At 47.4% G+C, this 24,490-nt stretch overlaps 1 protein-coding gene across 1 annotated transcript in view; it reads right to left on the reverse strand.

Annotated features, from left to right (window-relative positions):
• Nucleotides 1-24,490, reverse strand: part of TRAPPC9 (trafficking protein particle complex 9) — a 544,705-nt gene that overhangs the window by 390,473 nt on the left and 129,742 nt on the right. The window contains 1 exon segment of the mRNA XM_038555604.1: nt 6,137-6,289. Within this exon segment, the coding sequence (XP_038411532.1) occupies nt 6,137-6,289 (153 nt within the window).

Consider the following 24,490-nt stretch of genomic DNA (forward strand, 5'->3'; position numbering starts at 1 on the left):
GCACGCTTGGGCTTAGTTGCACAAGGTATTTTCAAATATGGTGTTTAAATGCACTGTTTTAAGTTGGCTAAGTTTAACTACAGGAAGCCCTCTTATCCCTTTGGGGGTGGGGATGAAATACACATCATGCCCAATTGACCATTTTAATCATTTTTAAGTGTGTCCTTGAGCGCACGGACACTCACCCTGCTGTGCATGCTGTCCCCGACTCCATGCCTCTTTCCCCTCACACTTTTACCCTTGAGGAAAGCGGGTCGTTGCGCTGTAGAGCCCTGGTCTGGACTGGTGCTGGTTAACAAGTTCTGTCGTCCAAATCCCCGCAAATCGGTAGCTGGATCTGGAGCACCGACCTGTCTCAGATGTGATGTTCCAGAGGCATGTGTTCTCCCCCCAGGAGGAACACAGTGGTTGTCTCTTACTCTGTTATGTGGATGCTCATGGTCCCGGTCCACTCATCTATCAGGGACCACAAAATGATGGTATTCTGATTCTATCATCCCTCTTCTACTGTTAGCTGGAGCACGTGGGTAAAGAGAAACTCCTGTCATCAACTATTGGGTCATCTACTGGCCCACATGCATAGAAAAGCAGAATGAATACTCATTACTTATCACGTTCAAAATAATGAACTGGTTCCCAGTCATTTGCAAAGGTGGAAGATTCTTTCTAGCAGCACGAAGAATGCAGAATTAAAACAGCTGTCACCCTTAGTGATCCTCAAACTGTCAGCGGCAGCGCCTTTGGGTCGGGTCCTCCTGACACAACGTCAGTTCACACTGACAGCGTCCTTGCTATAGGTCTCATGCCATGTTTCAAGATCGTCTTACTAAACTTCCTGCTCCAGACCAGGAACAGGCCACTTCTCCAAGGAGCCCTGGCTTCTCTGAGTCGGGAAGAGTGCTTCCAGACCATGATGTGGAGCTCCTTGCTCTGAGGCTGGTCAGTTTCCAGGCCTTGGCAGTATACAGGGCAAGCAGATTTATTTTTAAATACCTTGTAATTTCACTTTTTAAAAAGATTTTACTTATTTATTTGAAAGAACAAGCCTGAGCAAGGAGAGGAGTGGGGAAACAGGGAGAAGCAGACTTCCCGCTGAGCAGGGAGCCTGACATGGGGCTCCCAATCCACAGCCCTGAGATCATCACCTGAGCCAAAGGCAGATACTTAACTGACACCCAGGTGCCCCATAATTTCATTTTTTAATTTTTTTTTTTTTTTTTTTTTAGACAGAGAAAGAGGTCATGCAAGTAGAGGGAGAGGCAGAGGGAGAGAACATCCAGCAGGCTCCCTGCTGAGCACAGAGCCCAACACAGGGCTTGACCCCAGGATCCTGAGCCAAAATCAAGATTTGGCTACTCAACTGATTGAGCCACCCAGGTGCCCCAACACCTCATAATTTCATGCTGTTATTTTTATTCAAGTTTTATTCAATGTTTTTACTTAATTTCTATTCTCTTACATCTGTTACCTCTTTTCTTCTATACAAGAATCCTAGTTCAAGACCAGACGCTAGAATCAGAGGGCCACAAAATTAATTACTCACTTTATTCCACATTAATACACAGTCCAAATACCAATACCATTATTATCTCTTAAAGAATTACTAAAAGCAGTTTAAAACCACTTTTGCAGACAGTGACATCATTATGATGGAGGAGTAAGAGTTTTCTATGATCTTTCCCCAAAAGCACGCTGATTTAGACAATCACCCACAAATGAGAGAGCCTCTGTGGAAGTCCAGGAGTCCAGTGGAGAAGAGCTGACACACCAGAAGCAATAAAATCCACAACAGATCACACTGAGGAGGGCGGTGTTACCCCTCTCACTCTGCGACACAGCTCAACGCCGAGAGCAGCTGGGTCCTCAGCCCAGGGACACGGAGAGCATGTGAGCCGAGCCCTCACCTCCCAGGCTGTGCGGGGTGGCTGCCAAGGAAGGCAGTTGCTCCTGTGCCCCATCCAGAACACTGAGGTCCCAAAAATGTCCTTCGAGTCTTTTTATTAAATCCAGGACAGGATTAGGATTGCACATAGCATTTTATTGTTGGATTTCTCTTCAATCTCCTTTCATCGACAACCATCCTCCCACCTGTTGTTACAAAATGGGAATAATTTTATAAAATCATCTACTTCCCAGAGTCTAAATCAAGGGGCTAGTCCAGGCTTACAGGCAGCACCTGACATCACTCGATAAATATTAACTCTCCTCTATGTACCTACAGCCCACACAACTCCAGTGTCCTGGTTTGCATGATAGCTATATTTATTGCTCTAAATTCTTAAAATGGCATCTAATTTCAGTACCCATAGTTAATCTGAGTCCACACTGGAAAAGCAAATTGGGCCCATAGGTGCTCCTCAGCTGACGGTTTCTGAAAGTGTTGGACTGAGAGCCACACAAGGGTCACCTCCCAGTTCCCAGAGGCCACAGTAGTCCCTGGCACACAATATGGTATCAGCAGCTTGAAGCGTGCAACACAATGACTTGACACGCCCCTGGCCACCGGGGTCAGTGCACTCCCAATCCCCTTGCCCACTTCACCCAGCCCCCCAGGCACCCCCCAGCCACCTCTGCTCTGGCAACCGCCAGGGTGCTCTCTGTGTTTGAGAGTCTGGGGGAGTCTTTTGTCTTTTCTCTTTTTTGTTTGTTTGTTTTGTTTCTTAAGTTATTGAATCCTTGGCCTAAACTACACATAAGACGCTCACCCGCTTACCCGACCCCGTAAGGTCCTTCGTGGGCCTTGGTGCCCATATAAAACTCTATAAAACTCTCCCTGGTTGTGGACATTAAGATTCTCAGTTTGCTGCGGAAAGTACCAGCCAGAGCTTCTATTCACTATCATCAGTAAAGGGGGCATCCAGTTAGTAATAACCATGTCCAATTTCACACGTGTGCTGTGGCTAACTGATGGGAAATCAGGCCAGCCTTCCATTTACAAAAGCACTCAGTGATCATAATCCTAGCTCCCTTTGATCTGGCTTTATTTTAAAGGAGAGAAGATATTCCCAGAATACAAATCTCAGACTACAATTTTACTTTCAGCTTGGAAAGGCAGAGGCAATGCTCCAGAGCTCTGTAACAAAAGGCAGAAACACCGTAATATAACAAACCCTGTCTTGCCTGAGCACATAAACTCATAGCCACCAAAACGAAGACAGGTAAGGTTTCCCCTGGAGGCCTCCTGTGGTGTCTCTCGGGGAGGGCACGCCACCTTTGGCAGGTGGCCAGGTCAGTGTCCTGTCCTTCACTCTCACAGCCAGATAGCTCGGCTGGAAGTCTCCCTGCCCTGACAAGCCCCTGGGACAATATCTAATCAAGCACTCCCTGGACAGGTGTCAGGCACCATTTATTTTACCAAACTCCCTTCCTGGGAAAAAGAAAAGTCAGAACCTCTTTCTGTAACCCCCTGTCTACTTGCAGAAAAATGTAGTCTGGTGATATCAAGCAGTTTACAAACAGGAAAAAAAAATCCATCTTATCTGATATTCTTTAAGTCCTGATACAATGTTAAATCCACTTGACATTTTCACAGTTTCTGATGTGTCCAACAGTAAATTTGCTTTTCTACCTTTGTTAATAATATACCAAAAAATGTTAATCAAATATTAGTATTTTTTTTTTAATTTTTATTTATTTATGAGAGAGAGAGAGAGAGAGAGAGAGAGGCAGAGACACAGGCAGAGGGAGAAGCAGGCTCCATGCACCGGGAGCCCGATGTGGGATTCGATCCCGGGTCTCCAGGATCGCGCCCTGGGCCAAAGGCAGGCGCCAAACAGCTGCGCCACCCAGGGATCCCCAAATATTAGTATTATACGAGGAAGCTCGTTATGGCTAAACAGCAGAGAGCACAGGAGTGTAAATTTCATGAAGAGTGTTAAGGACTGAATGTTTAGGTCCCCCTTCCAAGTTCTGATGTTGAAACCCTAATGCCCAGGGTGACAGTGCCACAAGGTGGAGCCCTGAGAGGCAATGACATTGAGGAGTGGAGCCCCATACTAGGAGAAGGAGGGGGGAGAGGTGCTCCCACATCCAGACCACTAACGTACCATAGCTCTTTCTCCGTTGTGGCCCAGATAGTGTGAATACAGCCTGAATAGGAAAGATGGGGTCTCATCTAGAGGATGGAGACAGAGGGACCGGGAAAACCAACACGATACTTCCAGGGAACAAGTGCAGTTAATAATGCAGGCACTATGACAAGAATGATGAGGGAGGGGGCGCTGGTCCAGCTGACGTGGTCAGGGTGGCCTCTCCACAGGGAGGCTCCTCAACTGTGATCTGAACGTCAGGGGTGGGTCTGCAGATGGTGGGGGAAAGCAATTTGGGTAAGAGCAGTGCCAGGACAAAGGGTCAAGCAGGACATCTGGGCAGGCTCCTGGGACGAGGTGGCCGATGTGGCCAGAGATTCCTCAGAGGGACGAGACGGAGGAAGAGTTCCCCATCACGGGAACATGAAACTGTAACTAACCTTTGTTTCCTGAGTTCCATGGAACAGCAGTCTTACTAAACACCCAGGCGCAACTGAGACTGGCTAGGAACAGAGTCCCAGAGACAGCCAGACAGACAGACATCTAGTCCCTGGAGGTAAAACCCACTTCATAACTGACAGGCCTCTAGGCCTGTGTACCAGCTGATTCCTTACAAGGCCCAGGGGACCCAGGCTTCCTCGTTGAGGAAACTTCCTGGTTCAGGCCCAAGCCCCACATCAACTCGGGAGCCCCTACAGGACCCTGCCAGATAAAGGGAGCTGCATCTCATTGGGTCCCTGAGTCTCGGGGCGCTCTAATCCCGTATTTATTTTTCTGGCTGACCCTCTGAGCCACAGAAGGGTTACAAGGACAGATTCCAGAGCCAGGCTGCCTGGATTCGTGACCCAGTTCTGCCACTTTCTAGCTGTGTGCCCTCTGGAAAATTACTCAACCTCCCTGGGCCTTAATGCCATCATTTGTAAAATGGAGACATTAAGAGCACCTATTTCATAGGGTTGCTGCAAGGATTCAGTGAGTTGATTTATGTAAACCTCTTAAATATTAGCTGCCATCATCACTGTCCTCCAGGAGACAGACCATTCCTTGTTACTCATTCTGTTGTCCAAGAGGCTAGTCCACTGCTTGTTTTGTAAGAAGAGACAGCTAAATGTCATGTAATGGTACAGATGAGTGATGGGGAGATAGAACCTAACTGACATTTGTTGAACCCTCACCATGCTGCAGGTGGAATAGAGTACAAATCCTCCCAACAACCGTAAAGATGGCGATGATCATTTCATAAACTAGCAAACTAAGAGAAGCCAAAGTTGCTCACCCGAAGTTACACAGCAAGTTCTACTGACAAAATCTGTTGTCTCAGACCACTGAATGGTTGTGGCCCCCAAAATTCCTGTGTTGAAACCCTAACCCCAGACGTGATTGTATTTGGAGACAGGGCCTCCTGTCTCCAAAAGTGAGAAGGCCATAAAGGTTAAGTGAGGTCATAAGGGTGGAGCCCTAATCTGACAGGACTGCTGTCCTCATAAGAACTGGAGGGGACACATGTGAGCACCCTGATCCCAGACCTCCAGCCTTCGGAACCGCAGAAATTCAGTTTCTGACGTGTGGACACACTGTCTGTGGCATCTTGTTATGGCAGCCTGAGCTAACTAATACACCCCACGATGCCTCCAAATGGAAGTATGAATGCACACATCCATTCGTAGTCTGGCACAATTAACCTAGTAAATCTTACTCCTAATTAGCTGGCCCTACCGCTACAAGTATAAATGCCCATTTTTCTCCAGGCGCCACCTCCTTAGAGAAACCACCAAACTCTGAAGGAGAGCTTTATCATCACAGCTAATTAGATCACAGCAGTGAAACTTGAAAAAAATGCAGTAATTCCACCCATTCAGGATGACCTCCTGGCAAATGAGCATACAATAGTAAAGACTGTGAATTAAGAAATGATTTAACTAGAAAGTACTTCTTTATTTTCAGATCTGTACAGGAACTCTGTAGGCAAACTAAGTGCCCAGGAGAAGTCTCAAGCAGCTTGAGCTAATATGAACGGCAAGTAAGTTACGACAAGCGAGCAGCAGGCACAGAGGAACTGCAACCTGCTAGTTAAGACCAGGGGGTGAGTGGGGGTCACAGGGGCTTACCGTCACTGAGGTCTTGGAGGAGATTCTCCTGGCATGAGAAATCCAGCTTCACCTTGATGTTGACCACGAAAGTGGCCACCTTCCCTGGTTGCAGAGGAAACTGGGCAAGGGTTTCTTCCAGGTTCCAACTCAAGAAGTCACCATACAGTTTTTCTACAACGACAATGACAGTTGTGATCAAGAGGGTGGAACTGAGGCAGTATGTGACTTACCGAGCCCCCCTGAAAATTCTGATGCAGCCTCAAAAGCAAAAGAAGAAGCAAACCATTTAAAATGTGATTGATCCAAGTACCAAGAAAATTCCAGACTCATGGGTGCTGCAATGCAGTCACCCGTCCCCATGAGTGAGGCACAAGGGCAGAGCACCAAGCTCGGGGCTAGCTCATCCTTGCTCCTTCTGCAAGGCTTCCTCTCACCGACAGAATCAATGTACCCTTTGCTCTTATAAATGGAATTGGAGCTAAACTGAATTTCCCCACTGCAAGGACCATCTAGGTTATATCACCTTAAGGAGAAGCAGATCCATGCTGAGTGGGAACAGCACAGTCAGTAGGAGAGACCCTCCTCAGGAAACAAGAACTCAAAATCAGAAACAGGGGACTGGGTGCCGAGCCTGGAACAGCGCCTGCGGAGGGGGCCTCCACACCCTCCCGCAAATCTGCCTCCGCCTTTGAAATATCCTGCGTGTCAGAGTCGGATGGCCTTGGGTCTGATGGCTTTTCCTCTCTAAGTGGAGCAGATGGAGAGTAATGGTCCTTTACGCCAAGGTATCTCTGTGTGGAAATGGGGTGACAACTCCCACATCACAGGGCTGCTTTACAGATGAAGCAAAGCAGTGTCTGTGAAGCACTGGAAAAACTAAAGGCGCTAATGCACTGGGAGCAGGGGGAGGCAGACAGGAAGGAGGAAGGGCAGGGAGGCCCCACTTGTGCCATTTGGAAGCAGCTGGGTCACCTTCATGGCTGTAGGCCTAAAAACAGGGCCCAATATCAGGTGCTGTCTCGGCCTGTGGTGGAGCCAGGAGGGCCTGCACTGGCCTCCACACAAGGCCGGCCCCCAGCCTGCATCCATGAATGCCCCCAACCCCAGGGCTTCTCCCAGGAGCAGTCCCTGCTTACCCCTGAATGGCGGGTTTCAGCTCCCTGCCAGCCCATGGACCTCTTCAAACAAGCCAACGACATCCTCACTGGAGCCAGGGGCACCCACCCCCTTGGGACTACAGAACCTGCCTCCCGCAGCCCCTGGCTTCACTCTGTTCCTAAGTGTGACCTCCACGTGGCCCTGTGTGCACACAGTGGCCTCCTCTCTGGGGCTGTATGTGTGGCAAGTAAACCACTATTATCACTGTCAGGGGCCAAGGATCATGCGTTTGGCCATCTGCTTAACGTGAAGGCGAGACCCTCTGCTCACCAACCAGGTGATAGGAGATCATTAAAACAGGCCCCTCCTTCCACCAAGAAGGCCCTGCTGTGGTTCTCAGCTCAGGGCCCAGTTCCCGGCTCTGCTACTACCCCTCCTCCTACAGGCCCTTCAGGCCCCGAGGTGGGAGCAACTTGCTGCTGCTCCCACCCCTGGGTTACCTTACCTCTCTATGAACCAATTCTCAGGGCTAAATGTCCTGTCAGAATAAGGCAGCAAGGCTTTAAGAGATTAAGTGACTTGTCCCTGGTCAAAAATCAGAGCACCACACGGTCCCAGGGCCATTCTACTCATTCACTTCCCACAGGGAGGTTGCTCGAGGCACAATCAAGTGTAAAGTCCTACTCTCAGGTCCCAGAAGTCACCCACATAAGAATTCAATGGGAGACGGAATGCTTGCTTGACCAAAGCCCATGTTGTGAACACAATCCACATGGTGCACTTGGTCAAGGCACGGGCCCTCCAGAGCTGGCCACGCTCCAGCCAAGCAAGGCACACCTACCAGACCACACTTATTCTCAGTAGCCTCGGAGAGGCATGCTAACAAGCAGGAGCAGATAGGGTAGTGTCCACACAAGGTGCTCAGAAGCCATGTCACGTCCATCTGTTGACGCAGGTCCTCACTGCAGACCTCAAATATACTAGACTCTTTCCACACACGGGTTATCTTGCTCCGACCCCCTCCCCCCACCGCCCCCGAAGCCAGCCAAGTAGTGGCCATCATCCCCACAGGAAACCAAGAAGGTAAACATACTCAATGAAGGTCATTCAGCTAGGAAGCACAAGACTTGGCTTATGATGGGTGCCCAATAAGTGCCAGGGGCACGGCAGCAGCGCCAATCCCACTCGCTCACAAAGCATTCAGAGGCTCTGTAAATGCAGTTACCTCATTAATTCAGAATGACCTCAGGAAAGACAGGCAGTTAGGAAAAGGATGGCAATCACAAGTCGTGCTGGCTCCTGGGGCGTAAGACTCATGACCACACGGGGCAGGGTCACGATAGCAGGGACAGTTGTGGATGCGCCAGCAGCCACAGATGCAACACCCCAGAGAGAATCCTGCTCAGAGACGGCTGGGAAGGTGGGAAGAAGTCAGGCAGGTTAAAAAGACGGAGTGGGAGGGGCACATGTGGGGCTCAGTCAGTTAAGCGCCTGATTCTTGGTTTCAGCTCAGGTCATGATGATCTCAGAGTTGTGGGATCCAGACCTGCCTCAGATGCGGAGCCTGCCTGTCGCCTGTCCCTCTCCCTCTGCCCCTCCCCCCTCTGAGTGTGTGCACACACTCTTATGCACGTGCTCTCTCTCATAATTAAGTAATTAAATATTTTTTTAAAAAAGAAAAAAAATTTTTAAATGCAGTTGGCCCTGGGCCTGGCCTGTACATGCTGGCAGGGCCGCTGCATGTGCATGATGCCCACACCGGCCCTGCCTTCACCTTCCTGCAGTCATCTGCACAGACTCTACATGTTTGCTGAGTTTCTTCTACCTGTGAGCATGGGCAGCAGCCTCCTCTAGAAAACACTGATTCAGCTTTACAAGGTGACCTGACTCCTGGCCTCAAGGGCAGCCCGGGAAGTCACACTGCCCACTGGCTGTGCCTCTGGGTGTGCCAGAGCCCAATTCCAGAATGGTAGTTAGTGCCTTTGCTCCCAAACCCATGAAGGGACCAAAATCCTCTCAATGACCCAGTAACTCACATTCTATAAATATGTGTTAACCCGATTACTATATTATCTCTATTTTCCAATCCAGTAAATTATTTTGGAATGCAAGGGGATATGAAATGCCAGGACAGAGCATCATTTGGGCCCTCCCTGCTGGAAGGCCAGGTCCCAAAGGCCCAGGGGGACTGAAGTGCATGCTAACTTCTGTAAATGGCCTAGCCATCCTCTCTAGCAGGACCGGCCAACCTCAGTACAAAGTGCCAGTACCAGCTGGGACACTCAGGCCCTCTGCAGAGGCCTCCCTCCAAAAGATTCCAGCAGGCCTATGTTTCAGAAACAGGTTTCCCTCGCACAGGCAGGAACCAGGTGACGGCTCTGGGGTACATTTCCTGCTGAACCAGAGTACAGGGCCCCGACAGCACTGAAGTGCCCACCTCTGTTAGAACATCACCACCTGTGTCAAGCGCCTCACTCTTCCACCAGTCAATCAACAACTGGAAGACAGGGACCAGACCTCATCTTTGAAGCTCACCACTTCCTGGAGAGGCAAGGCACCATGCTGGTTAAGAATGCCCCGTTTAGAAACACAAATCAAAACCACAATGAGATCCCACCTCACACCAGGGAGAATGGGCAAAATTAGCAAGACAGGAAATCACAAATGTTGGAGAGGATGCGGAGAAAAGGGAACCCTCTTACACTGTTGGTGGGAATGTGAACTGGTGCAGCCACTCTGGAAAACCGTGTGGAGGTTCCTCAAAAAGTTAAAAATAGATCTGCTCTATGACCCAGCAATTGCACTGCTGGGGATTTACCCCAAAGATACAGATGCAGTGAAACACCGGGACACCTGCACCTCAATGTTCACAGCAGCAATGTCCACAATAGCCAAACTGTGGAAGGAGCCTCGGTGTCCATTGACAGATGATGGATAAAGAAGATGTGGTTTATGTATACAATGGAATATTATTCAGCCATTAGAAACGACAAATACCCACCATTTGCTTCAAAGTGGATGGAACTTACGGTATTCTGCAGAGTGAAATAAGTCAATCGGAGAAGGACAATCATCCTATGGTTTCACTCATACGGGGAATATAAAAATAGTGAAAGAGATTATAGGGGCAAGGAGAGAAAATGAGTGGGAAAAATCAGAGAGGGAGACAAACCAGGAGAGACTCCGAACTCTGGGAAACGAACAGAAGGTAGTGGAAGGGGAATTGGACAGGGGGATGGGGTGACTGGGTGATGGGCATTGAGGGGGGCACTTGATGGGATGAGCACTGGGTGTTATACTATATGTTGGCAAATTGAACTCCAATTAAAAAATTATGGAAAAAAAAAAAAAAAAGAATGCCCTGTTCAGAAGATAACTGCCTGGTTCAACTCATGGCTCTAGCTGAGCATCCTTAGATAAGTCAACAAACTTCCACGTGCCTCAGTGTGCTCATTCATAAAATGGGTTGCATGGAGAAGAAGTGAGCTAACGAAAGCAAATCAATCAGAAAAGGTCTGGCTTAGGTGCAGCCTCCACCCCGTGTTAGTTATTCCTGCTGGACCAGCCTCGCTCCCCTCTGCGGAGCTGTGTGCAGAGCAGAGAAGTCTTGTGGAGTCTCCAGCCCTATGCTTGGCACTCAGTAAGTGCGCAGCAGTGCGAGCTGCCACCAATATCCTTCCCACTCAATGAGGAACAGTACTGGGCACGTGGGGGGCACTCAGGAAGCATTCACTGTAGAACGGACAAATGCATTCCAAGATGTTTCAGATTTAGACTTAGAACAGATGGGGGAAAAGTGAAGGAAAAAAGCCGATTACCAGACTGAATGTACACTAGGATACCACTGCATAAAAATGTTCACGTGGAAAAGAAAGAAGAAAGCATACCTGTAAGCTAAGGTCAGTCCTCTCTGACTAGTGGGGTCACAGGTAATTTCAAACTGTTTTTATCTTCCAACTTTCTACAATGAGGTAATATATTACACTTTCATAAACATACGCATGCAAACACGCTAACAACTCACTGCTGTGTCTGAATCCACCCCAGCCCCCCACCCCCACCACCCCAATGTAATAAGGAGGAGCCCTGTGAACCCAGCCTGGACATGCTGAGGACCAGTGCCCACCCAGGAGAGGCAGGTGCGATTCTAAGCCAATGGAACTGCTTTCTCTGGTGCCCTCTATCAGGGCCAGACAATAACATGAACAGCTGATGAGGACAGCAATCACCTGGGGCACATGTGTCACTGAGCCCCCATACTCAATCCACCAGACAGATCGACTTCTCTGCAGCAGTGGATTAATTCTCCTGCATTGTGCAAACTGGCAGGTGATCTAGTGCCCAAAAAGAACTTGACCAGGCTTAGGAAAAGCTGGTCCAAACTAATGAGGTCAGCTCTGCCTCTGCTTTCCACTCCCTATCCTGACTGGTTCTGCAGGACAGAGAGGGGAAGGTCTGACAAACAAGACAAATTCCTCCCCTGGAGCCCCTCTATAAAAAAATATTTGATATAAATATCTATTAAGTTCTATCTTCTAACTTCAGACCGTAGCTATATTATTCCCATATTATGGAAGAGGCAACCAAAGCTCAGAGAGTTTAAACAACTTATCCATAGTCAAACAGCTAAAGTAAAAGCACCAAGGTCAGGGCCAGGCCTGGCCAACAGCTGGTTCTTTCCACTAAATGTTCTGCCTCTGGCAGCTCATCTGGAACATTAAGCCGCCACCCAGCTTCACAACCAGAGTGCAGAGTATTTACAATGAAAACATCACTAAGGTGACAGGATATAGGACCTTGAAAAGAGATGGTAGGAAATAAAATGTAACGGTCCAGTCATGAGCTTCTGGATCAGACAAGTATGAATTAGTCCCTGCCCCTGACAGTTCTCCTCTGTCATCCCAAAATGCCTCATCAGCGGGGTGGAGACAACACTAGAGTCGGCACCAAGATACAATGAGGCATCAAGGCCTTGGCACGTAGCCTGGCACACAGGGTAGCCCAGAGAATGCAGGTGGAAGTCCTCTGGAAACTCCAGAGCACCACGTTCATGTTTCCCTCTCACATTCTACTACTGCCCCTTCCATTCACTCAGTGAGCAATCACCGCACAGCCACTAAATATCCCAAGGGAAGGCACAGTACTAAGTTCTGAGGAAAAGAGAAAAATAAGAAGTGCTCCCTGCCTATAAAGGGAAACGAGCCTGTGTGGAAGATCTCAGATTATAGGAAGGAACAAGGCTGGGGGGCAGAGAAGTCCCCAAAAGCTCAGACTAGGTGACAGCTGATGTTCTTCTCAATCCAAAAATTGTTTAAAAGTTTTTAATACTGTCACATACAGAACAGGTTCAAAACTGCTGAATTAATGGACTGCCCAAAGATGGGACTCGCTGTCCTAGTCGCTGGAACTAGGAAGTAGCCCTGCTGAGGGCCCAGATTTGTAGGAAAGAACTAATGCTCTTGGCCAACAGTCCAGCGTAGCAGGAATTTATAACCAGGGGAGGGGGGCGGAAACTAAACTAAAACCTGTAATTATAGTGCTATTCTTGGCTATTTGGATGAGTTTTCATTTCTAAAAAGTGCTGCAACTGAGAGATCAACTCTGCTCAAATGAGCTGTGAGATGTCCTCAGGGCTCCCTGTGGTCCTGGCTGCAGAACACTGAAGGCTGGATGTGTCACAGATGTCAGAGGCAGTGGATTGTAAGAGAGACTCTATCAACTGTGATCTCAGCTGGGCTGTGGGGGCACCCACAGATACAACCCAGAAGGAGGACGGGGCAGGAAACGAACACCTAGCACGAGCTAGGTGCTGTCACCCAAACAGCAAGCACAGGACAGCTGACATCTAGAGAGTACTTCCACGAGGCACGCGCCGTGTCACTGAATCCATACAGTGACTCTTGGAACACGTCCTGCTACTGTCCCCTCTCAGGCCAGCTGCCCAAGGCCACACAGGAGCCAGTGTAGCCAGGATCCCACCTACCCCAATATCCTGGCCTGTCTAACCCTAACAACAAGTCTGCGAAAGAGTGCTGTATCTCAATTTTCAGAAATGTATTTTCCTCATTTTAAAGATAGATAGATTGATTGATTGATTTGAGAGGGAGCATGAGTAGGGGGCCGAGGGAGAGTGAGAAGCAGACTCCCCACTGAGCAGGAAGCCCGATGCAGGGCTGAATCTCATAGCCCTGAGATCATGACCTGAGTAGACCGACATCAAGAGTTGGATGCTCGGCCACAGTAACTTCTTGCAAGATACATCCACGAAGGCAAAAGAAACAAAAGCAAAAATGAACTATTGGGACTTCATCAAGATAAGAAGCTTTTGCACAGCAAAGGATACAGTCAACAAAACTAAAAGACAACCTACAGCATGGGAGAAAATTTTTGCAAATGACGTATCAGATAAAGGGCTAGTTTCCAAGATCTATAAAGAACTTCTTAAACTCAACACCAAAGAAACAAACAATCCAATCATGAAATGGGCAAAAGACATGAAGAGAAATCTCACAGAGGAAGACACAGACATGGCCAACACGCACATGAGAAAATGCTCCGCATCACTTGCTATCAGGGAAATACAAATCAAAACCACAATGAGATCCCACCTCACAACAGTGAGAATGGGGAAAATTAACAAGGCAGGAAACCACAAATGTTGGAGAGGATGCGGAGAAAAGGGAACCCTCTTACACTGTTGGTGGGAATGTGAACTGGCGCAGCCACTCTGGAAAACTGTGTGGAGGTTCCTCAAAGAGTTAAAAATAGACCTGCCCTACGACCCAGCAATTGCACTTTTGGGGATTTACCCCAAAGATTCAGATGCAATGAAACGCCGGGACACCTGCACCCCGATGTTTCTAGCAGCAATGTCCACGATAGCCAAACTGTGGAAGGAGCCTCAGTGTCCATCAAAAGATGAATGGATAAAGAAGATGTGGTTTATGTATACAATGGAATATTACTCAGCCATTAGAAATGACAAATACCCACCATTTGCTTCAACGTGGATGGAACTGGAGGGTATTAGGCTGAGTGAAGTGAGTCAATCGGAGAAGGACAAACATTATATGTTCTCATTCATTTGGGGAATATAGATAATAGTGAAAGGGAATATAAGGGAAGGGAGAAGAAATGTGTGGGAAATATCAGAAAGGGAGACAGAACATAAAGACTCCTAACTCTGGGAAACGAACTAGGGGTGGTGGAAGGGGAGGAGGGCGGGGGGTGGGGGTGAATGGGTGATGGGCACTGAGGGGGGCACTTGACGGGATGAGCACTGGGTGTTATTCTGTATGTTGGTAAATTGAACACCAATAAAAATTAATTTATTAAAAAAAAAAAAAGAGTTGGATGCTCAGGATGCCTGGGTGAGTCAGCGATTTGGCACCTGCCTTCGACCCAGGGTGTGATCCTGGAGACCTGTGATTGAGTCCCATGTCAGGTTCCCTGCATGAAGCTTGCTTCTCTCTCTCTGCCTCTCTCTCTGTATCTCTCATGAATAAATAAATAAAATCTTAAAAAAAAAAAAAAGAGAGATGGATGCCCAACTGACTGCACCACCCAGGCACCCACCTTCTCATTTTAACTATTTGCACCAGCATTCCTGGGTGTTTGCACTTCTTGGGAAGGCCCAAGCCCCACAGAAGTGGACATCGCAGCAGCCGGCAGCAGCTATGTGCTATCAGTGTGCAACACCCTGGCCCCAAATAACCAACTGGGAATTTGATGTTCAAAAGTTCACAAACTAAAGAAAAAAAAAGTTCACAAACCGGGGTGCTTGGGTGGCTCAGTCAGTAAAGCCTTCAGCTCAGGTCATTATCCTGGGGTCCTGGGATCAAGCCCTGCATTGGGCTCCCTCCTCAGCAGGGAGTCTGTTTCTCCTCTCTCTCTGCCCCTGCCCCTGCTTGTGCTCTCTCTCTCTCTCTTAAATAAATAAAATCTTAAAAAAAAAAAAAAAAAAGTTCCCAAATGCAGGGCCAGACATCCTAACTTCCTCTGCCCTTCCTGCCCTACTTGTTGACTTCTCATCCATGTTCCCAATGAGCTAAACATATCATGTCTTGTGATAGTGACTAAAAGGTATTTCACTTGGTCTCCCAAAGAACAGAGTTTGTAAACTTCTCCACCATGACCCTACAACCGTACAACAAACTGACCTGTTCGAGACGGCCACTGTAGTCATGCATACAAGGGAACGCAGAGTTGGATGAGTTCTAGACATTTGTGAAAGTCAGTGTCTTCCTAGGAGGCACAGCAGTCAATCCACTCACTGTGGTTACTCACAGGTGACAGAAATAATACAATATGTGCAGTTGGAATCCACTCCCATTCATTGAACATGCCTGACTCCCCACACTGAATCGTGAGCTCCTCCAGGACAGGATTCATGTATTATTCATGGGCCTGGCATGGGGAGTATATAGAATGTGATATAAATGCCTGATTGTTGAGTAACACAAAGCCAAGTGAAGTTAAGTGTTACTGTAACAAAGTGTAAACAAGGCAAAGTACAGGAGGAGTGACATGATTCCTTCTGAGGGGGTCAGGAAAGTTTTTGGAAGGTGGTGTGCGGCCTGGTATATGAATGATGGGCAGGATGTGAGAGGCACACAGGACACCTGAGAGCCATGAATACATCCAACTGTAGCCACAGGCAGCCAGGCGACAAAGACTGTGGAAGCACTCTCCACAGCCCAGAGGACAGGGACCTGGAGCTGATTCCTGGGTGTCCCAGGGCCCAACACAATGGCCACCACACAGAAGGAGCACAGGAAAGGCTTGCTGAAGACTTGAGCAAAAGGGTGGACAACTGGTAGACAACAGACTGACAAATGAACAGGCAGAGGGTCAACGGTGGGAAGGAAAGCTGAGAGAGGACCTTCCCACTGCCTCATGATCACAGCACTCAGGCTACCATCCGGCTTGCCCCCACGCCAGCCCCATGAGGATGGGGGTCACTGCTGCCCTCTCCCCAAGCACGGTACTAGAAACAAGGTGAGTATTGGACAAGTGTCTGTGCAAAAAAAAAAAAAAGTCAGGCAGCAACCAGATGGGAGGTTTCTCTGAATGGTAGGCTAAGAAACTGAGCATAAGAAAGCTACATAAAAAGATGCTTAATAAATGTGAGAGAAGAACAGACACTTAAAAAGTAAGAGCGAAGGTGGCATCAAGACAATGACAATGGGTAACAGGAGGAGCTACTTCGTACTGACCCCTCAGGATGTGAGGCGCGCATATCTTAACACCTGGGGGGACCACACAGTCCTCTCCTGGCACGTGGAAGCGGACTGCCACAGAAGTGACAGCCAAGGTCCAAATCATCCCACCAGTAAGTGGCAAAGTCAAGATGGAACCCAAGTGTTCTGGCACCAAAGACTGTAATGGGAATCCTAACAGCTAAGCCTACCACTGAGGACGGCCTGATCTGGGGAGCTCCCTCCTGGCCCCCTAACCCACTACTGGCCATGGCAGCCTGCTCCCAGCTCCCTTTGACTGGAGTCCACACCCAAGCATGCAAGTGGGACTTGGCCTGACAATGGAAAGAGACATCGAGGAACGGAGTTCCCAAGGCACTCCATGCTTTCACAATTCTAAGAAGTAATTAACCACTTTTCTACAAGATTTCTTTTGAAAGTTGTGCCCTATGTTGCCATATTTTCAAAAAAATAATTATATAAAAATAGTATAATATAAGCAACTCAGAAACAGACCAGGCCAAAAAGAGGTATAAAACTCCACGGGGAAGGTAACTCTTACTATAACTTTGGGTGGCACTTCAGCCAACTTGTCACAGAACCCTTGGGTCCTGAGAACTGCCCGGGTAACAGGTTCTCTTTTGTGATTAGGAGCAGAGGAGCCAGTGACCCCTTGCTGTCAGAAATGTCCCCACTTCCCAGCCTGCTTCTCACTGCCTCACCTTTCCTGGCTTCATTTCCCGCGTGACAGCGGGGCTTATGTAGACTTTACTATCTAGTTTCCAGTTACTTTAAGTTGCTACAGTTTTAATGCAAGAGCATGTTTGTTCATCTGTACTGTTAAATCTCACCATTCCAGGAAAAACCTGAGAACAAGGAGGAAGCTAAGATGGTTTCTGAAAGCTAAGAGGTCAGCCTAGGAAATTTAAACAGAGGTGCCTGTCTTCTTCAAGTGGGGCACGTGTTTGCTTATTTGGAGTGGGATTTAACAATTCGGATACCCTGGTTTCCCAGGCCCTGGCAGACAGATGTGGAAAATGGGAAGCAGAAGCCCCAGCTCATTCCCCCACGTAAAGGGAAGGGACACAAGCAGTTTCTCACTAGCGGCCACATGCCAGGCACTGTGCTAGGTGCACCAGAGGCATTATCCCTTGTCCTCGAATTATGACCTGAGGGAAGGACTGGGTCCCAGGGAGAGCCTGCACTGGAACCCTAATCCTCAAGCAGCCACACTGCTTACTAAGGCAGCCGGTAATTAACAGAGCAGGGGCTGGGAGCCAAGTCGGCCAGACTCGGAAACCATCTTTCCTCTCCCTGGCTGAAGAGAGCCCGTGCTGGACAAGCTGCCCTGACAGAGCTCAGTAGGAAAAGCAAGAAGAAGGGGAGGAAAAGGAGCACCAGTTGGTTCTGCTAAACATGCAGGTGACCAGCGGCACAGCTCCAGACAGGTTTGAACACTGCACCCTGATCTATGCCCCCACCCACACAAAGGGCAGTCAGTGAACAGGTTCCAAGTCCTACTTCAGAACTGCATTCAGAATCTAACAATTTCCAAGCCTATGGCAAGCTGAGAAACATTTCTAACTCACTGCTTACTTCTCTTTAAGTTCCATGGCTTAAGAGTGACACATTCAAACAACAGGTAAATCCACTCAGAGAACAGCTTATTTATCCCCCAATGCAAATAAGCACAGTATCTAAGTAATAACACAGAGGAAATCCATAGTGCACAAAAGGCTCTTGTACAGCTGCAGCAGGATGGAAAACCTATAGCTTCCTTGTCAGATTTAATACATTTTTATGCCTCAAAAGTGGACCTTTCTGTTTCTTCCTTTCATTACCATGGTACAACATGGACTATCCAGAGAGACTTCAAAATCCTATGCTCGAAAATTTAAAAATGGAATTAGCATATGACCCAGCAATTCCACTTCTTGGTATTTATCTGAAGAAAACAAAAACACTAATTCAAAAAAATATACGCACCTCTATATTCACTGCAGCATTATCTACAGCAGCCAAGATATGGAAGCAGCCTAAGTGTCCATCAACTGAGGAGTGGATAAAGATGTGGTGTACATACACAATGGAATATTACTCACCCATAAAAAGAATGAAATCTTGCCATGTGCAATGATGTGGATGGAACTAGAGGGTGTTATGCTAAGGGAAGTCAGACAGAGAAAGACAAATATGGCATGATCTCACTTATATCTGGACTCTAAAAAACAAGACAAACGGATAAACAGAACAAAACAGAAATATGCTCATGAATACACAGAACAAACTGGTAGCTGCCAGAGAATGGGGTGAGGGAATGGGCAAAACCGGTGACAGGGAAGAGGAGGAACAAAATTCCAGTTATAAAATAAATAAGTCATCAAGATGCCATGCACAGCACAGGGAATATGGTCAGAAATACTGTCCTATCTTTCTTTGGTGACAGATGGTAACGGGACCTAATTATGATCATTTCAAAATGTACAAAAATATCAAACCACTGTTATACACCTGAAACTAATATAATATTGTATGCCATTTATAGTTCAATTTAAAAAATTCTCAGGTTTGAACTAAAAGAAAAAAATTCCTATGCAAAAACATGCTGCAAGGAACAAACAGATAAAATAGCATAGTGTATGTCACTAATTTTTTCCCCCTGTGGGATTTGGTCTCAGAAATAATAGCCATGATTGTAGTGCTAGGGTTTAGTTTCATGCAGTCAAGTGTAAGTGGTTATTTTACATTGACAGTAGTCCAGAAACTGCTACTGCTGTTGACCTTCAGCATCTGAGATACATTCATATCTGCATCTAACTGTGGAGAACACTCATGAGAAAAGCAGAGAATCTTGTTTCAGTCCACAAACACTTAAGAGTTTTTAGTTACACTAACATGAAATCATTGCTTTTGTCAAAAAAATTACACTGGTGGAATAAAGATATTAAGGGGGTGTGTGGTTTTTATGTGCATACGTATGTGAATATTTGTGTTTGTACACTCACAAATATCTTAGAAGATTGCTTAAAAGCAAATACAATCAATTCTCCTTAATTTGGACTTAGTTATAATAAAATCTATGGCTATTTAAGCAAAGGTAGAAGTTTTCACCTTTAACAGCCTATAAGTAAAGACTGGCTCACAAATGGATTATAATTAAAATTTACATGACCCTGACAGATAGCCCTTGTCCAGCTGCAATTGATTACAAATGCTCATCTCCATGACAGGTTCCAATGATCACAGGGACACATGTACCCCGTAAGGACCAAAGTTATAGTCTAGACTCTTGCAGGGATGAACTGTTGGTATCACCATGACTAAAGTGGCTGTTAATATGACTGATCCTAAAGACAAAAGGATTTTAAAAATGAGTTTGTAAGGTTAGAGATTAAAACGAGACAGGAGGGATACCTGGGTGACTCAGTGGTTGAGTGTCTGCCTTTGGCTCAGGGAGTGATCCCGGGGCCCTGGGATCGAGACCCACATTGGGCTCCCCACAGGGAGCCTGCTTCTCCCTCTGCCTATGTCTCTCCCTCTCTCTGTCTCTCTCTCTCTCTGTCCTTCATGAATAAATAAATAAAATCTTTAAAAATAAAATAAAATAAAACAAGACAGGAAAGCAAAGGGGATGGGAGAATAAAAAAAAAAAAAACAGGAATTTTTCTTTATTTGAAGAAAAGCATGTGTGTGATGTACCACAACAAAGGCTTCACCTTGAAGGGATACCCTGTCCCATACTGGTTCCAACAATATGCATATAGACCATCCGCCAACCTGATAAAACACACTAGCTGGGGTGAGCAGGGACTGGCTGGAAAGGGAACCAGGGGACACACGTGGATCAAACCTAATCAAATGGTAATTTAAGATTTGTACATTTCACTGCATATATATTTTACCAAAAAAAGTAAACAAACTTTGAACTCTAACTAGTGATATGTACCTGAAATGTTAGTAGGTAAAATGCTCTGAAATCTGCAACTTACCCTGAACCACACAAAAAATAAGATGGGTTAACAAATGGATAGGAGGCTAGATGGGTACCTGATAAATCAAACACAGGAAAACATTAATTACAGAACTGTAGTTGATGGCATACAGTGTCCACGGTAAAATTCTGTATGTCTGAACATTCTCATAATGAAAGGTCAGAGAGGGAGGGGATGGCTGACACAAAGGGTAAGTTCCACATGAGTTCAGAAGCACAAGGACACCAAAGTCCAGGGTAGCCCAGACAGGTGGACAGAAGCTCTCTGGAGGAAAGCAGTGCTCGGCTAATCAAGAAGTAGGTGAAGGTCTCTGTGGAAGGGAGAAGAGTCCCAGCAAAGCAGCAGGGGCAGAAACTCACATGGAGTGGACCAGAAGCCGAATGAGTACAGGGACCCATGCAACTCATTATAAATATCAAAGTGAGGGCAGCCCGGGTGGCTCAGCAGTTTAACGCCGCCTTCAGCCCAGGGCCTGATCTTGGAGACCTGGGATCAAGTCCCACATCAGGCTCCTGCATGGAGCCTGCTTCTCTCTCTGCCTGTGTCTCTGTCTCTGTCTCTCTCTCTCTCTCTCTCTCTCTCATGAATAAATAAAATCTTTAAAAAACAAAAGAAATATCAAAGTGATTCACACACATCCGTTTTTTCCTATCTGTCTCATTCTGTAAACGAGAAACCCCTTCCCATCAGCAACCCCTCAGTACTAAGCACTAACCAGGCACTAGGCCTCAGGGAGACTCCCAGCCGCTGGGAGACAGAGCGCCTTCCCAGAACAAATAACTGCCATGCATAGTGAAAGCCACGCATAGTGAAAGCGTGCCTGCACAAGTACCTTGGGGCACTCCGACAACAGGAGGGGACCCAGAAGCCCAGACGAGGAAGATTCCCAGAGTGAATACTCAGCACAAGCCCAGAGGGAAAGTTCACTGGAAATAAGAGGTGAAAGGGTATGAGTGGAAGTCAGCAAGCTGAGCTCTAGGGAGAGAAGATGGGTGTGTGGTAAGGTGTAGAAGAGGCGCACGAATGTCCAGGAGACTGAAATTACCTCCTAACGACCCCGAACACTGGGAGTTCAAGGGGAGAGGCGGCCAGAGGAGGCTGAAGCACAGGGCAGAGGCCAGGACAATGACTGGGGTCCAGGACAATGGGAAGTTATTCGAGGATTTCCAAAGGGGACAAACAGGGCGATCCCTGCTTAAGAAAGAAGCAGCAGGTGCATAACAAATAGTGGACACATGACCGTCACTTGAGTTTATGGGAGAAAAGGAAAAGATGGTTTCCAATTGCTAAGCTGTGATAGAGAGGTAAGTTACACGACACGCTTCATGGTTACAGGCTCCGTGATTATCTGTCAGTGACCAGGGGCTCACAGGCTCCAACATCGACCACACCCTATTAACCAGTTATTAAATCCGGATACCAGATGAAGGCATTTCAGGTCAGAGAGGCATTTTCTACCTCATCCATATGTACTTGCTCCCAAAAACAGAGGAAAGAAAGGATGAGACTAAGTTGGGTCACCAAAGCTTCCCACAGACTAAGTAGACAAAGCGTTTTTACATGACATCCAAAGAGCAATGACCACAGAAGAAAAATGATTAGGTGAACCATGTTGAAATTAGTAACTTCAGGCAGCCTGGGTGGCTCAGCGGTTTAGCGCTGCCTGCAGCCTGGGGTGTGATCCTGGAGACCCGGGATCGAGTCCCACATCTGGCTCCCTGTGTGGAGCCTGCTTCTCCCTCTGTCTGTGTCTCTGCCTCTTTCTCTCTCTCTCTCTCTGGCTATGAATAAATAAATAAAATCTTTAAAAAATGAAAAAAAATTAGTAACTTCCGTTTGTCCAAAGCACCACTAAGAGTGCACAGGCAACCACACAGTGCGAGACAGTCACACTCATTCCCAACCAAGAGCTCCTAGTCAGAACATACACAGGTCTCACCAGTGAGAGAGAGAGGGAGACAGACAGACAGAGACAATCAGAGAAGGAAGAATGCCCAAAGGGAAAAAAGGACAAGGCACTTGTACAAAAAAGGATCTGTGTATCCGAAACCATATGAAAGGTATTCAGGGGGATCCTTGGGTGGCTCAGTGGTTTAGCACCTGCCTTTGGCCCAGGGTGTGATCCTGGAGACCCAGGATCGAGTTCCACGATCTTCTCCCTCTGTGTCTCTGCCTCTCTCTCTCTCTCTCTCTCTCTCTCTGTCTATCATGAATAAATAAGTAATCTTAAAAAAAATGAAAGGTATTCAGCTTCACTGGTCATCAAATAAATGGAACCTAAAACCCCAGTTACACCCCACCCTGAGCACCAGAATGGATAAAATGACTACAGATGCCAAGTATCAGTGAGGACTTGAGCAACCAGAACTCTCACATAATCATGGCGTGAACTAGTGCAACCAACTTTGGAAAAACGTTTCACTCTAAAGCCAAATACACACACATATACCCTACCACCCAACATTCTACTCTTGGAGATACACTCAACAGAAACATCTAAAGAAGTCTGCCAAAGCATGTGACAAAATACTCAGGGTGACTATTCTTAATAGTCCCAAATGGAAACCACCCAAATGTGCTCAGTCATAAACGATGGTGCGTTACACAGGAGAGCATTCCACAGCAACGAGAACAAATGGTGATGGCAGCAAGAATGACAATGGTGGCAATAATGAGGGTGGCAATGGTGACGATAATAATGTTGCTGGTGGTAGCAGCAACTGTGATGGTGGAACTGATGATGATGGTGATAGTGGTGACATTAGTGGTGGAGGTGGTGATGGTAGTAGTGATGATAATGATGATGGAGGTGGTGGTGATGGTGGTGGTGGAGGTGGAAGTGAGGTGGTGGAGGTGATGGTGGAAGTGGAGGTGATGGTGGAGGTGATGGTGGTGGTGTTGGAGTAGTGATGATGACGATGACGCAGGTGGAGGTGATGGTGGTGGTGGAGTAGTGATGATGATGATGGAGGTGGAGGTGACGGTGGTGGTGGAGGAGGAGGTGATGGTGGAGGTGATGGTGGTGGTGTTGGAGTAGTGATGATGACGATGACGCAGGTGGAGGTGACAGTGGTGATGGAGGTGGAGGTGATGGTGGTGGTGGAGTAGTGATGATGATGATGGCGGTGGTGGTGATGGTGGTGATGGTTGTGGTGGAGGTGGTGGAGGTGGAGGTGATGGTGGTGATGACAGTGGTGGGGGAGGTAGTGATGCTGGTGATGGAGGTGGTGGTGGTGGTGGTGGTGGAGGTGGTGATAGAGGCGGTGGTAGTATGGCGATGATGACCATAGAGATGATAGCAGTAATAGTAGCAGCTAACAAATGTGAGTGCTAATAATACGACAGCATGTGCTATTTAAAGCCCTTTACATACATCATCCTATTTAGCGCTCATAATAATCCTGTGATGTAGGTGCTGTTATTATTGTTATTTTACAAGGAAAAGTCCAGGAGAGGTTAAAGTACTTGCTCAAGGTAACACACAGCTAGGAAGTGACAGAATCTGAACGTAGGCAGCATTTCCCCATGGGGACAGGTACAGATGGGGACAGCAGGCAAGACAGGACAGGCAGATACATGCTTTGGCTCCCCCACGTACACTTTCATCAGAACGAGGGGGAAAAACAAGGGAATGCAAGATGCACTGGCATTCTCCCCAGTGGGATGAGCTCAGATGAACCCTTTTTTACAAAATCCAAATTCCTTCCTTCATGGTATGTTTTGCAGGACAAATTCTCCCAAACTCTTCCCTCGCCCTTCCCTCCAACTGGAACTGCCAGATGGCGTGTGGCTCTACCTCTAATAAACACTTACTTCACTTGGTCTTTTCCACCATAATGTCATCAGCCCGAGGAGAGAGCCCTCTGCCGGGGAGCGATATGTGGATAGTACACCCTTCCCTAGACACTCAACCACTACCGGTCAGGCTCCCACCGTATGCGTGGCTCCCCTCGCCCTCACAGCAGGAGCATGGAGACACCCCAGGTCCAGCTAGCTTCCTTACCTCTTTGTCTGGCCTCACTGGCCTGTATAAGTTCTCTCACTTTATTAAATGACCTGACTTTCTTTCCACTTCTCCCTCTTGA

Source organism: Canis lupus, chromosome 13 (genome assembly GCF_011100685.1).
Source record: "Canis lupus familiaris isolate Mischka breed German Shepherd chromosome 13, alternate assembly UU_Cfam_GSD_1.0, whole genome shotgun sequence".
Taxonomy (NCBI): Eukaryota; Metazoa; Chordata; class Mammalia; order Carnivora; family Canidae; genus Canis; species Canis lupus.